This window comes from Rhagoletis pomonella, unplaced genomic scaffold (assembly GCF_013731165.1).
Source record: "Rhagoletis pomonella isolate Grant_MI unplaced genomic scaffold, Rhpom_1.0 Rhpom_scaffold_00005, whole genome shotgun sequence".
Taxonomy (NCBI): Eukaryota; Metazoa; Arthropoda; class Insecta; order Diptera; family Tephritidae; genus Rhagoletis; species Rhagoletis pomonella.
In genome coordinates this window covers 54,107,194-54,120,641 of record NW_023458559.1, presented here as the reverse complement: position 1 = coordinate 54,120,641, position 13,448 = coordinate 54,107,194, and the positions used below count along the sequence as shown (strand labels likewise).

Here is a 13,448-nt window from a genome sequence, read left to right as displayed (position 1 = left end):
CAAACCGACTTATTTATTATTTATTATATTGTAGGACAGCTTCTCAAACTATATTGATGCAATTTTTTCATGTTAAGTTGTTGGAAAATAATGAATATCTGGGACTAATTCCGGGATTGTATTAACGATATCGCGAAAATCCCGGGGTCGCAAAAATCTAAAAAATTAACATCCCTAGTATGACTGCATTCGTGGGAGCAACGTGGCGTATGTGCAACATTGAAATATCTTTGTAATTTATTGCTGATCACGAGCACACTTCGGGAGAGCACTTGTGCCAGAGAGGACGCGATTCTGTAGACGTGCGTTCGTCAAATTGGCATTTCATATAAAAGTGATGGTCGGCATCTCCATCAAAAATAGTCGGAATTAGTATTTGAATACAATTAAGTGTGAAATCAAAGCGGTGTTGAAGGAAAAAGAAAACACCGAATAATAATATAAAACAACCACAAAATTATAAAAAAAAACTTTGGAAAACTTAGCTGAAGCATAATTTTTTTTACTTATTACTAAAAATGTCGCGCTTTCTTCAAGTCCTTCTGGTCGCCGTATTAGTCTGCAGCGCTACGCATGCGCAACAGTTACGCAACAACCGCTACTCAGCGCGCATAGAAGAGGCTCCCGATAATGCGGACGGTGGGGTAGTAGCTGTTGTGAAGCAAGTGTATCCCACGCCTTACCCAGCTGCAGGATATAGACCTGGACGCGCATTCAATTTGCCTGGTGAAGATGAGGAAGCTGCAGAAGATGGCGTGCAGGAGGAAGAAGGCTCCGGACTAGCCACTACCACAATTGAGCTACCAGAGGATTTACTCACCACCACAGTTACGGAGGCCATAGACGCAGAAACCACAACACTATATAACTGGGTGGCGGCTGAGATTTCCAGTGACGAGCAGGGACGCGCTGTTAAGGCGCCCTATCCAGCCGCCGGTTGGCGTCCAAGTCGCGCATTTCTGTTGCCCACCGAAGTGAAAGCCGCGCAAGAGGCCGAAGCAGCGGCAGCGGTTACGCAAAACGATAGCGATGTGGTTGATGCGCTTCCCACCAGCACTGCAACACCGCTCGCACCTTTTGCCACTCAACTGTCTATGCTCGACGAAACTGCAACGGACGTGGACGCAGATAATGCTGTTGTCCCCGCAGCGCCTCAATCGGCAGTTTCGCGACGCTCCAAAGCACCGTATCCACCTTCCGGTTGGCGCCCGAATCGCGCTTTTCTGCTGCCCACGGAGGTGAAGGTTTCCGCTAATCAAGAATCAGCCCTATCAGTGAATGAGCCCGAAGCTGAATCACCTGTATCGCCAGCGGACAAAGCTGGACATCCCGCTTGTGGTGTGAGCGATAATCCGGTAGCGCCGAAGCCTGAGGAGGGTGCCAAAGAGAATCCGGATGCCGAACGTGTTTATGTCACAGCGAATCTGGGTCCAGCCGTGGTGAATTCACCGATCACATTGCCTGTGATGTTGCGCTCAGAGCGGCTCATTTCGCCGCCGATTTATGTGCCGGCCGGTCGTTCCTTCGCCTACTCCGCCACGGTGCAGAGTTGGCGCTAAGGTGCTTAGCCAAAGTAGTAATAAAATCTTTTTAATTATGAAGAATGTAAATAATATATATTTTTAAGGCTGATCTTTTTTATATACATAAATACGAGTTATAAACCCACAGAAAACTAAAAGGAAAAAATAAATAAAATTCTACTAAAACAATCAAACTCTTACAATTTACTTACATCCTATTTAGCAAGACCCATCAAAACCGCATCGGTATTTAATTTAACTGTCTTTTAATTAATTACTACAAATAAATCCTTTTCTGTGAAACTTATGCACACACGTACATACATGCAAACAACCTTACATAACATTTTTCAGTTACATAATTACCGTGAAAAGTTACTTACTTTTGCTATTTGTGTTATTTTGCTTTGCTTTAATTTTTAGCGTTGGTTGCTTGGTTGTTAAAGTTTTAATTACTTCCATTTGCCACTTTGAGCAAAAATTACAAAGTCTGTCCGAGGTTGTGTTCGCTCCTCCCGCCCTGCCCTCTGTGGATGCGTGTTCGTCCCCAATTTCGTTCTTATTTGTTCGTTTTAATATTTGCGAAATTTGTTAACAAGTCGCTAGCTGACTCTTGAAACTTTTGCTTCGACAGTATTTAGATGAGTAAAAGCAGAGAAAAGGGAGTTACTCCAACTGGAGCAGGAGTGAACAGGTGTGTGCAGGCACTGATTGAAGATTTTTCGTTGTATTTATGTATGTATGTACGTCAGAAATTGCTTATGTGACGATTTTGTGAGTTTGCAAAGTTTTTTATTTTATCCATTTCGTCATGAAAATTTCACCGCAAGCTTTTGGAATTTGCCTGGTAGTCTTCACTGACTGTTATCTAAGAAATACAATTGGGGTGTTCACAGTTCGTTCCAAATAGTGTCTGAAAATGTAGACGTCTACATTTTAAGACGTTTTCTAACCGTAAAATCTGTGGTGTTGTTGTTTCCCATACAAAATTGGAAAACGACGCCGTCTACATTTTGTCACACTCAAAGGTATGTTTTTTACGCGTCTACATTTTGCAACCTCGCAGCAGGGTTGCATTATGGCAATACTAATCGCATTTTTTTTATTTATTGGGCACGTTTTCTATATTTGCATTTAATTTGAGCGCAATTTCTGATGAAAAGAAATAAGTCAAGGAAAAGAAATAACAAATATTAGGAATTGGTAATTAAGTTAAATAATTACAATTTTTCAGAAACAAAATCGAAAGGCGACATATAAAAAAGCACGCAAAGAAGAAATGTCTGGCAACACCAGCAAAGTTTTGAGACGATTTTGCGACGACTGCTAGAAAGGGGTGCTCACAGTTTGATGCTAAAGATGTCTCAAAATGTAGACGTCTACATTTTCAGACACAATTTGGAACGAACTGTGAACACCCCAAATATAAAAATCAAAAATAACTGTTATTTTGAATTTATTAAATAAAAACCAAAAATAAGTGTTATTTGTTTTTAATTTTGCACACAAATTAGAAATATTTTTTTTTATTTGATTCTCGGTAAAAAAAATGGATTGGTATGTATTACTTAGTTGTAAGACATTTCCTTCATAGTGAATTTTTCAATGACAGTTTTCATCATTAACTATTATGTTTGGTCCCTGGAAAATATATTAATCAACACCCACACTGGTTTGAAAATCTCACTTTAGAAAACGTTTAAATCTAAGTAAATATTTTCTTTTTTTATGAATGAGGCCATAGGAGTTTTAAATTTAAATTTTTTTTAGCAGGTTTAGGTTTTATAATTTAATTAATTTTAATTTATAATTACTTTGGGGATTTTTTCCTGCAGCAAATATTAAAAATTCGGCATATATGTATGTATATTAACAGCATACATACATAACTTTCCTGCTGAGTCTGTTCGATATTATTTTTACGCTGAGTGGCTTCAGTTTCAATTATAAATATCTCATCTGAATTTCTCCGAAGTTGTTTATTTACTTTTGCAATTTCTGTTGACAACATTAATGCAATTTTTTTTGTTTGTTTTTTCTTGTTTGTTGCTGCCACAAATTTCGTTTCTGTCACAAATTTCGTTGCTGTTTTTGTTGCCATTGCAGTTGCTAATGTCATTCATGTTTGTTCTAGTTGTTGATCATTGATGCGTTTTTTGCCGCTGCTTCAATTTTTAACTGCCAACCAGAACTTGCTGCACTTGTAGGTGCATACATATGCTTGAATGTGTTATGTATGTATGTGTAAAGCCAAGTCGGTATAATTTGCAACTTTCGTCGTAATGAAATGACTTTGGTGCGCCTCAAATATGCAGGGACTTTTTGCGGCTGTCGGCTTTTAGTAACTTCGGTTAATTTTGCTGTCGATTTAAAAATGCACATACATACATACATAGAAACCAGCAAATGTATGCTTGTATTTTAATATCAGTGAGCATTTTCTTCTGCTCTGTTTCATGCTGCTGTCAGCAAAGTTTTTGCGGCTGATCAACTTGCTAGGCTTACTAGATTTTGATTTTGTGCTGACAGTGCTTTGGCTCTTTATCAAATAATTTTTTTTTTAAATAACTAAACATTAGTTCTAATTTAGATGAACCTGTGAATCATGTAAAGCTTTAAATGCGCAAAATTTTAGTCTAGTTTTTTTCTGCCAATTGTATCAAAATTTATGTCCACTTTCAAAATTACTAAAAATTAAAGCTTAATCGAATGCAGCCAAAGTGTTTTAATGACCACTAACTTACGTGAGTGTAAAAACATTTTAAGTGCAGGTGACCATGTCCGATTTAGAATTAACAAGCGTAATGCAAAAGTGCAATAATGGCAAAAAACGTAAAATACATTTCGTAAATTGGAATCATATGACATATGATGTTCAAAAGTTCGTTACAGCAAATTTAGTACTCTACTCCGAAATTGCTTCTTTTAGACTTTTTCGTAATAATCATGCAAAAGTTTGAAAATTTTCAATTAAAGTTATCACCGAGATCGATCTAAATTGCATTACATTATTAACTCTCATTGCCATTTTGTTTTTAGTTTCATTCACATATTGACCTTTGAGCATTTAATTAAGCTTCTAATAAAAATATTAAAAATTCTGTATGCACACTTCTAAAAAAGTTACGACTGTGTGTGATGAAAATACTAAATTCTGGGCATAGAACTTGAACAAAAGGAATATTTAATAAAATTGGAAAAATTTGCTGTATAAAAAAGTTATAACTAGCGTGGGGTGTGAGAGCAGGGGGAGATAAAAATATTATTAAAAATTCTGGGTCAACAAAAAATGATGTCACCTGAAAAAAATATTTGCAGCACACATGTACATGCACGCAAAGCTAAAACCAAGCCGACACAAATGATATGCAAAAACCTTAAAATAGATTTAAAATTAATTCAGCAATAAACAGTGAAGTATTTTCAATAAATTCACACATTTCGGAGCTTAAAATATGCCAACAAACAATTGAGAAAAGAAAAACGTTTAGCCATACACTGCCGCGCCAGCAAAGCGTAGTCTATACCTTCTGCGTGAGTATGTATATACAGTGTATTCCATTTGTAATGGACTCGGTAGTTCCCCGAATTCAGTAAAGAGAGGCGACGGTCTCTGCAACAGAAAATTTCTATGTGTATACTTAAACAAAATTCATTGGTTCACCGAAATCTGTCAAAATAGGCAATCAGCTTTTACGGTAGACTGTAAGTGACGGTTCGTTGGTTTTTGATCTGTCGGTTGTTCACTTTAGGAAAAATGTCGGAACGGAAAAACGGGCATTTACTTTGCATGAAAATATAGAATTTTGTATTTATAATTTGTAAATTATTTCTTTATTATTTAAAAATATTATATTCTGACAGTCGGTTATAATGGACAATTTGACGCGGTCTCGTGGAGTCCATTATAACCGGATTGCACTGTATGTATGTATGTATGTCTGTACAAAAAACGGAAGTCGGAAATTGAATTTCGGCAAATAAGCGTACAAAACCGCACATACACACATTTCAACAAATGCATACATACATAAATATGTACATGTATGCTGCTTGCATATAAATGCAGGCAAAATAATAAAAATAAACAAACTTTAAGCGATGTAATGAAAACAAAAGTGAACGATGGCAGTGAATATTGAAAAATGAATAACAAGTAGCAAATAAAATTATCATCAATAAAAATAAAAAATAAACAGTGATTTTGGACTATTTTTAGCATAAGACGAAACAAAAAAAAAAATAATTCGCTCTGCCCCCGCTAAATGCTTGTAAAGCCATAATAGACCCAAAAATCATAACAAAACAGGCAAACAAAGATATGTGCGAATGTGTTCAATAATTATACCCTGCGGGGAAACCGCGGACTAGTGAATCAAATTTCTAGTTCCGTACTTGATCTTTAACGCCAAAAACCCACCAGTCCGATAGTAACTAGTTCCCCACCAGTCCAAAATCAGCGAAATGTGGTACTTAAAAAAACATATTTTATTTAACTTTTCCATTAGAAGGCTATATCTCAGGTGATGTATTTAGAACTGGATTGGAATTATAGAAAAAGGAATGCAGAACGAACTAGATTTTATATTTTATATGTCTAATTTAGAACTGGTACGGAACTATCGAAAAAGGGATGTGTTTGGTGTAGCAGCTTTTTCGTAGTTTGGTAATACAAGATGAAAATTTGTGCTAACATCTTAACATCTTGGGACCTTATGTAATCTAACCAATAACAGCGAGCAAACTCAGCTAGAGCCAAAGGTATGTAAAACGTACATTTCTTACTATCATTCCAAAAAAAAAATTTTTTTCAAATTGAAAACACATTTCTTTGGAAATAATTTAAAATCGCACACACGGAAGAACCAAAAAGACTAAAAAAATCATGAGCCTTTTTTCTTTCGTCTGTCGATTTTAGAACTGGTTCGGAATTATAGGATTCGGGAAATTCGGATCTATTGAAAAAGGGGTGCAGCGGGGGGCGATTGCCACTTCCTATGACATGTTAAATTTGCAATTTTTTTGCGCGCAAAGAGATTTATCGCGAATCAGTTCTAGGTCTGAATGTACTAGAAGCGCACCAGTTCAGAACTAGAGATTTTCTCCACAGGGTAATCACCAAACACATACACACATAATCGACACAGCAAACAACAAGACAGCGTCGCTTGAGCTTTAGCCGCCGCTACGTGAACGGCATGCATGAATGAGCGGGTCAGCTGTCGGTCGCTGTTGCACGGACTATAGCCACGGCCGCATTCACAGTCACAGGCACAACCACAGATCTGACAAAGCCATTGACAGTGACAGTGGTCGGCGGCGACTGTTGAAAACCACACGCAAAAGACCACGCGCAAACAACCACAATAAAAAGCAACGAAAAGGACAAAGTTCTAAGTTGCAAAGATAAAACTTTGTATCGAACGCTTGAAGTTTTGTTTGTTATTTTGTTGCATTTCACACATGCTACCATTATATTCGACCTTACAGCTGATGGCTCGCTTTTATTTTTGCGCTTAGCTATTTCGTGCGTTTCAAACTTGCCAAAGTTTAACGAAGCGCCTTAAATGTTTTAAATTGAATTGTGCGAACATTGAACTGTGATTGAGGTGCTTTTCCAGCACCAGAAGCACGGTCACTCCTGCCTGTTCCGTCTGTCTAAGTCCATTTGTTTTATTTGCTGTTTTATTTGTTGTTTTTCTCTCTGTTTTTCTACTACTCTTTCAAAAAGCAACTGCCAATGTTTATACCTCAGGTTTCATCTTCATTTAATTGAAGCTTACTAATATACTGTTTTGTTGTTGTTTTAATTGTTTGCCTATTAGCTGCTACTTTGTATGCAAGCGTTGCAAATTTCGTTGTTTGAAGTTCAAATCTGACACTTGTTGAATACGATAAGGCAGGCCCAAACGGTGGTACAGTGTTCAGTGGTTGATCAAATGTGTGTTTTTTTTTGATGGTCTAAATGTTTTATCAGAATAACCGCAAATAACGTGTGCAGATGTATAGAACGATTGAACTGTTTTTATCGTTTTAAACATTTGGTTATCGTTTTTATAATTTTACTGTTCGCAATTTTATACATATTTTAAAGCCAAGGATTTTATCCACTTGTCAGTATTATTTCTAAGTGTTAAGTTTTCAAATAATTAAAAAATGATGTCCAGATTTTAATTGGCAAACGATTTGTTCCAGGTAAAATTCATGTATAGTTCTAAATGACCAAAATCTACATATGCACAGTTCTTAAATGGCCCAAAATGCATGTAAGCTATTAAATAAATAAACAAATGCTGTTCTATTTTTAATTACCAAAATTGTATGTAAAATTTTTGTAAATTTTTTTTTCAGGACCAAGGAAAATATACTTCCCAAAAAGTTATTCCACTCATATGGGTATTGCGTAAGTTTTCAATAGTATTTTCTATTATTAGAATATGCCTCATTAAGCTATTTTTACCAAGAAATTATCGAATAAAATATTTTTGTAAAGAGTTTTGAAACAAGTTTTTGTATTGCAAATATTGTTTTAGTAAAATGTAACTTTGATTATAGAAACAAATATAATTTAGGAAAAAACTGGCTTTTAATAAAGAAATATGTTTACACAAATTAAAAAAACATTTACTAAAAAAAAATTATTTTTGTCAATATGACTACAAAAGAATATTAAGTTATTGAGGGTAAAAATGTAAGGGAAACAAGTAATTTTGAGTAAAAAATTTTTGTGGCAAAAACTGTTTTCTTTTTAAAATGTTTTTAGGCATTTTTAGGCTTATATATAAAAAAAAAAAATAACTTTTGGGCAAAAAATTATTTCTTTGGGCAAAAAACATTATTTGGAAAACAATTTGGGGAAAAACAATTAAAAAAAATTAAAAAGTATGTTTGGAAAAAGTTATATTATAGGAAGAAATTATGAGATTAACATTTTTTTTTAATAAAAAAATTAGGTAAAAATTAGTGTTTAGTTAAAATTTATGAAAATTTTTAGGAAAAAATATCTTTTTTTCTTTTACTATTATTTTATTTTACTTTACAATTGAAATCTTAAATTTTTTGGTTATATGCTTATGGTAATGACAGGGTTGAATTTATGCCCAGATTTCTTAAATTACCAAAAATTTATGCAGTCTCCAACTGTTAAGAATTTATGTCCAGTTTTTAAAATGCTAAAAATTTTGTCCAATTTTAAAACTACCAAAATCTATATGCAATTCTTAAATTAAAGAAATTTGCTGTGCACTTTTAACTTTCGATCCATGTTGATCTACTTCTTGTGGCATACAATTATATAAAGAAAGCACACTTTTTTCATCAGCAACTCTTGCCTACATATTTCCCAATATTCTTCACTTAAATCTTAACACTGTCCGAATTTCAAAATCGACACACAATAATATTTTTTGCTAACGTTTCAGGCGATAAAAATAAGTCAAAAACTCAATTTGACACTCGAGGACGCAGAGTAATCGGTTCACGTGTGCTCAAATCAAATCAGACACTGCCACCCTGGAGGTTACAGTGGCGGCCAATATGACTCAAACCGAGTTGGCAGGTGGAAAATTGGCATTTAATTAACCATATTTTTCTAAATGAAATGTTTACAAAGAATCTCAAAACAGAAAACAATATTCAATCGCATTTGTAAGCCACTTGATGCCTTGCCAAGTTTTCGCATTAAATTTCGCATATAAAGGCTTCACAACAAATCGGAGCGTCACAAATTTGCCAGAAAACCTGCAAAAGAAAGCCACAAAGAGCCTCTCGAAAATGTTAAAAATAATGTTTATAGCTGTAATTTTAATACTTGCTGTCAGCTTGAGTGCTGCTGAGGAGTCCACACGCTTAGCGCGACATCGTCATCGCGTGCTGCATCATCGATACCCGCAGACTTTCCGGTACAAACCGGGTGCTGATGAAGAGCAACCACGGCGCAGAGGCGGCTATCGCCCCTCTGGTTATCGGCCATCGCAAACTTTCGAACTGCCAAACGAAGGTCGGCAGCCATGGGCGCCACCAAGCGGCGGACGCATGCAAGGCAAGGTGCCACCTCGCCGTCCAGTGGACATTTATGGCTCACCGCCGGTCAGATGGCCAATCAGACCACCTTCTGGCAGACCACAGCTGCCGAATCCGCACGAAATTTATGGGCCGCCAGCAGAGTTGCCCCCGAGCACCTCGGACGATGATGTTGGGGCTGACGGCTTTCGCGCCGAATATGAATATGAACAGGACCCGGAGGAAGAGTTTGATCGCTTACAAAAGTCCGACGCGGAACAGGAGGCGCAGCAGCAGAAAATTAAATCGGCTTTGCAACAGTCGGAGCAGTATATTGGTGCGAAGCCGATGCGATCAGAATCACAGCGGACACAACCGGATGAGGATAAGATAGAGAACTTTGAAATACCACTTGAGTATTTGCGCAGTTCGCAAGGGGTGTGAGATTTCGTGATCAGCGATCAAACGAATATAGTGTTGGGCGAAATGTGATTGAGAGGTGTCAGCTATGGCCTAAATAAACATATTTATTTTATTAAAAAGTGCATTGACATTTTATTTTAACGAGAGGATCGTAATGGCACAAACCCTCTGAAGGTGCTGCGTCATCCTTGTGGGAAGTAAGATAGGCAAGCTTCGCAAACATTTTTCCAAATAATCGTTTATATTTATCAGTCTAAAAAATCTTTAACAATTTTTCGTGTTATACCTCGTACTTAACTGTTAACAATTTTCTATACTTCTCGTATTTACTTAAAGCGCTGAAAATTCTTCATCCCTATTAGTCTATAATCCTTAGTCATATCTTCAATTATTTCCGCTTGCCCGCTTTACCACTACTGCAGTTGAGCACCGGAGTAGTAGAAGATGGGTTGCTGTGCCTGCTGCCGAGCGGCAAATTGTTGCGGAACAAAGAACTGCTGTTGTTGTGGCAATTGTTGCAGGCGAGCGAGACGAGCTTTGGTCGGTGTCTTAGCTTTGAAGATGCGTGCGGACTTGACGGCAGTGGTGCGTGCACGGGCAGAAGCAGGAGCGCGCAACTTGGCTGGACGGGCCGAAGATTTGCGTACGTTGAAGCGACGACCAGATGTCAATCGCGCAGATTGGATTTCCTCCTCAGCGGCTTCGGCGGCTTCGGCTTGCTCCTCTTCCTCGGCAATGGTGGCTTCGATTTCTTCAACGGGTGTGATTTCGTTCACAGCTGGTACATCCTCAGCTTCTGGTGGGCCATAGATAAGATCGGGCTCGTGTTCAGCCTCAGCATCATCAGCGGCAGTAGCTTCGACCACTTCTTCCTCATCATCAGCTGGTTGCTGTTCAGCAGGAAGATCAACATTCACAGAAACATTTACATCGGCTTCAGGCGCAACGGGTACCTCCGGTGCAGCAGCAGCAGCTGCAGCTTCATCGAATGGAATCTCGGGTATCAATTCTTTGGCGGAGGGGTATGGCGTAACACCAGCTTCTTCGGCGACTTCCTGGCGTGCCAAGAAACGACTTTGTTGCTTGGATAGTTGTAGGCGGCCGTTGCGGCTGCGGTAGCGTGGCGCTTCAGCGATACAGAGCGCGACGGCCAGGCAAGCGATGAGCAGGATTTGGAAAAAGCGAGACATTTTGAGTTGGTTTGTGCTTTGCTAAGTTGGGTGACTTGAGTACTGATACAATTTACTTAGCAACTTCTAGTTTTTATATTAGTTTGTCGCAAAAGCGTTTGCTACTTATTCGATTACATATTCAAACTTATGTAAATTTGTTAGTTGGTGTGGACTTTTTGTGCTTTGCTTTAATTTTCAAATTTGGCTGTTTTTGTTTGGACTGTGTTTAAATTATTTTAACTGTAATTACCATAAATGGACAAGCAACATAGAATTTTAATGCGGTTTATGATAAATGTAAACAAAAAATTAGCAAAATATTTGTAAAATGATTTTAGTTGCAATGCAGGATAACTCTTAAGTGGCGCCAAAACTGCTTAATAGTTATTGGCCGGATTAAACATTTTAGAGCAGTAATTTTTCTTTTTTTTTACCTGGCACCAAACAGAAGACATATTTCCATTGTCGTCTTAAATAACCTAGCAAAATTGTGTACGCATCTATAGATACGTAATAGTTTCAGTGCGTTTGAAAGGCGCCATGCCGCTTTATCCCATAGCCCCAATTTTCGATAAAAGTATGGGATGGATTTCATATACATATCTCCATGCCATGATCGAGTACTCGACCATAAACACTTCCGGAGCAGTATGGAAAATTCGATTTGTGTGTGAAGTGACAGGCCCACTGCACCTAGCGGTATGAAATATACTTTACATCCAATTCTCATTCCTACCATATATACACAAAAAATGTTACAAAGATCGGTCGAGACGTTTAGGAAGTATTTTTTAATCTAGCCCATAAACAATTTGTGTGTAAAAGTTTATTTTCAAACACGTGGCAACTCTTGAAAAAGTAGCCTATATTCCAATCTGGATCATAAGCTATCTGTGCGCAAAATTTCATGCGAGTCCGTTCAGACGTTTCCGCTTATTAATTTAATTAAACTTTTTAAGCAGATGGCAACTCTCAACAAAGTATCTAGCCTATTTTCCAATCTGGCAAAGTTTCGTTCAAATCGGTTTAATAGTGTCCGCGAATTAATATAATTAATTTTTTTTAGCAGGTGGCAATTCTTAAAAAACGTATCTTATTTTCCAACGAGATCATAAGTTATCTGTTTAATAAAATACTTAGCTGATAAGATTTCTGATACACTTCTATAGTACTTCGGCTAGATTAGGCGGTAATATTTTTCCATTCGGCTACATTCAGTTACCACCAAAAGTTCCCCAACCCTAATCTGGCTACTGCAGCCTAAATAGTTCAGTTGATCATTCACGAGCACATCCAGCCTGAATTTGAACAGCTGGGTTGGGGTCTTGTCTTATAGTGGGGTAACTCGTGGTGAAACCGTTACACCCTTTTCATTACTTAGTTAGTCTCAGTTTTGTTGTGAAAAAGGATTTTTTTCTGTTTTTGATTGAGAACCGTAAGTGAGTTGCTTCCTGCGTAGAGCAGTTTTCCAATGATTCTCCAAGAAATATTGGGGCAGGGCTTTAAAGCTAGTTTGCACATCTAAGAGATTCCCTAAAATTAGCGCAATGACTTGATTCCACCGATCATTTAGGTGGCTTATTTTTAGACGAGTAGACGATAAAGTTTCCTTAAGACAGATTTTCGAAGTTTTCCATGTCGAAATGTCAAATCCGGCTAATTCCGTAGCGGTGACAGCTTATCCACTTCCCGGAGCTAAGGAAGTAACACCAATAATCTATTTTGAGAACTTGGTTGGAGTTGGTGCACCGCCGTTCTTATCTCAGCGCTTGGCATCGGGTTAAACTGCACATTTTTATCCATTTTATGAGCAAGATGTTTCTGAGTACCAGAAAAAGCAGAGATAGACCCATGAAATAGTATACCAATATGATCAGAACGTCGACCTGAGTATTTAGCCATGTCCGTCTGCCTGTTTATTACTTATAGCTCTCATACGACTGATTGTACAGATATGGGGAAATGCTTTAAAACTCTTCAATTTGGACCGCTCAAACCGGGAAATTTTGTGAGTTTTCTAAATAATTATACAAAGTCTACTGGGAATATCAACAAGAACGATGCTTTATAAGCTACATATTTACTACATAAATCTATACCGCCTATACCGCTGATTGTTCATGAAAATTTTTTAGCGAATATGTTCTTTCATGTAGGCGATTGAACCTCTTAAGTTCTGTGACCTGTTTACTTTTCGACCACACAAGGCCTATTGTGACAATCATTTAGATTGGTGCTTTATAAGAGAGGATATCCTACATGCGTTTTTGTTATTTAATTCCTCTATCTATGTTTGTATGTACTGAAGGTAAACAAATTTGCTATTTCC

General features: G+C 37.3%; 2 protein-coding genes across 2 annotated transcripts; one reads left to right on the top strand and one right to left on the bottom strand.

The window, feature by feature from the left end:
• The first annotated feature begins 282 nt into the window (after window positions 1-282).
• LOC118739929 lies at window positions 283-1,814 on the top strand. Its single transcript, XM_036471430.1, has one exon. The coding sequence runs from the start codon at window positions 519-521 to the stop codon at window positions 1,557-1,559; it is 1,041 nt and encodes a 346-aa protein (XP_036327323.1). The 5' UTR covers window positions 283-518; the 3' UTR covers window positions 1,560-1,814.
• Window positions 1,815-10,239: 8,425 nt separating this feature from the next.
• LOC118739928 lies at window positions 10,240-11,382 on the bottom strand. Its single transcript, XM_036471429.1, has one exon. The coding sequence runs from the start codon at window positions 11,135-11,137 to the stop codon at window positions 10,361-10,363; it is 777 nt and encodes a 258-aa protein (XP_036327322.1). The 5' UTR covers window positions 11,138-11,382; the 3' UTR covers window positions 10,240-10,360.
• Window positions 11,383-13,448: the final 2,066 nt, after the last annotated feature.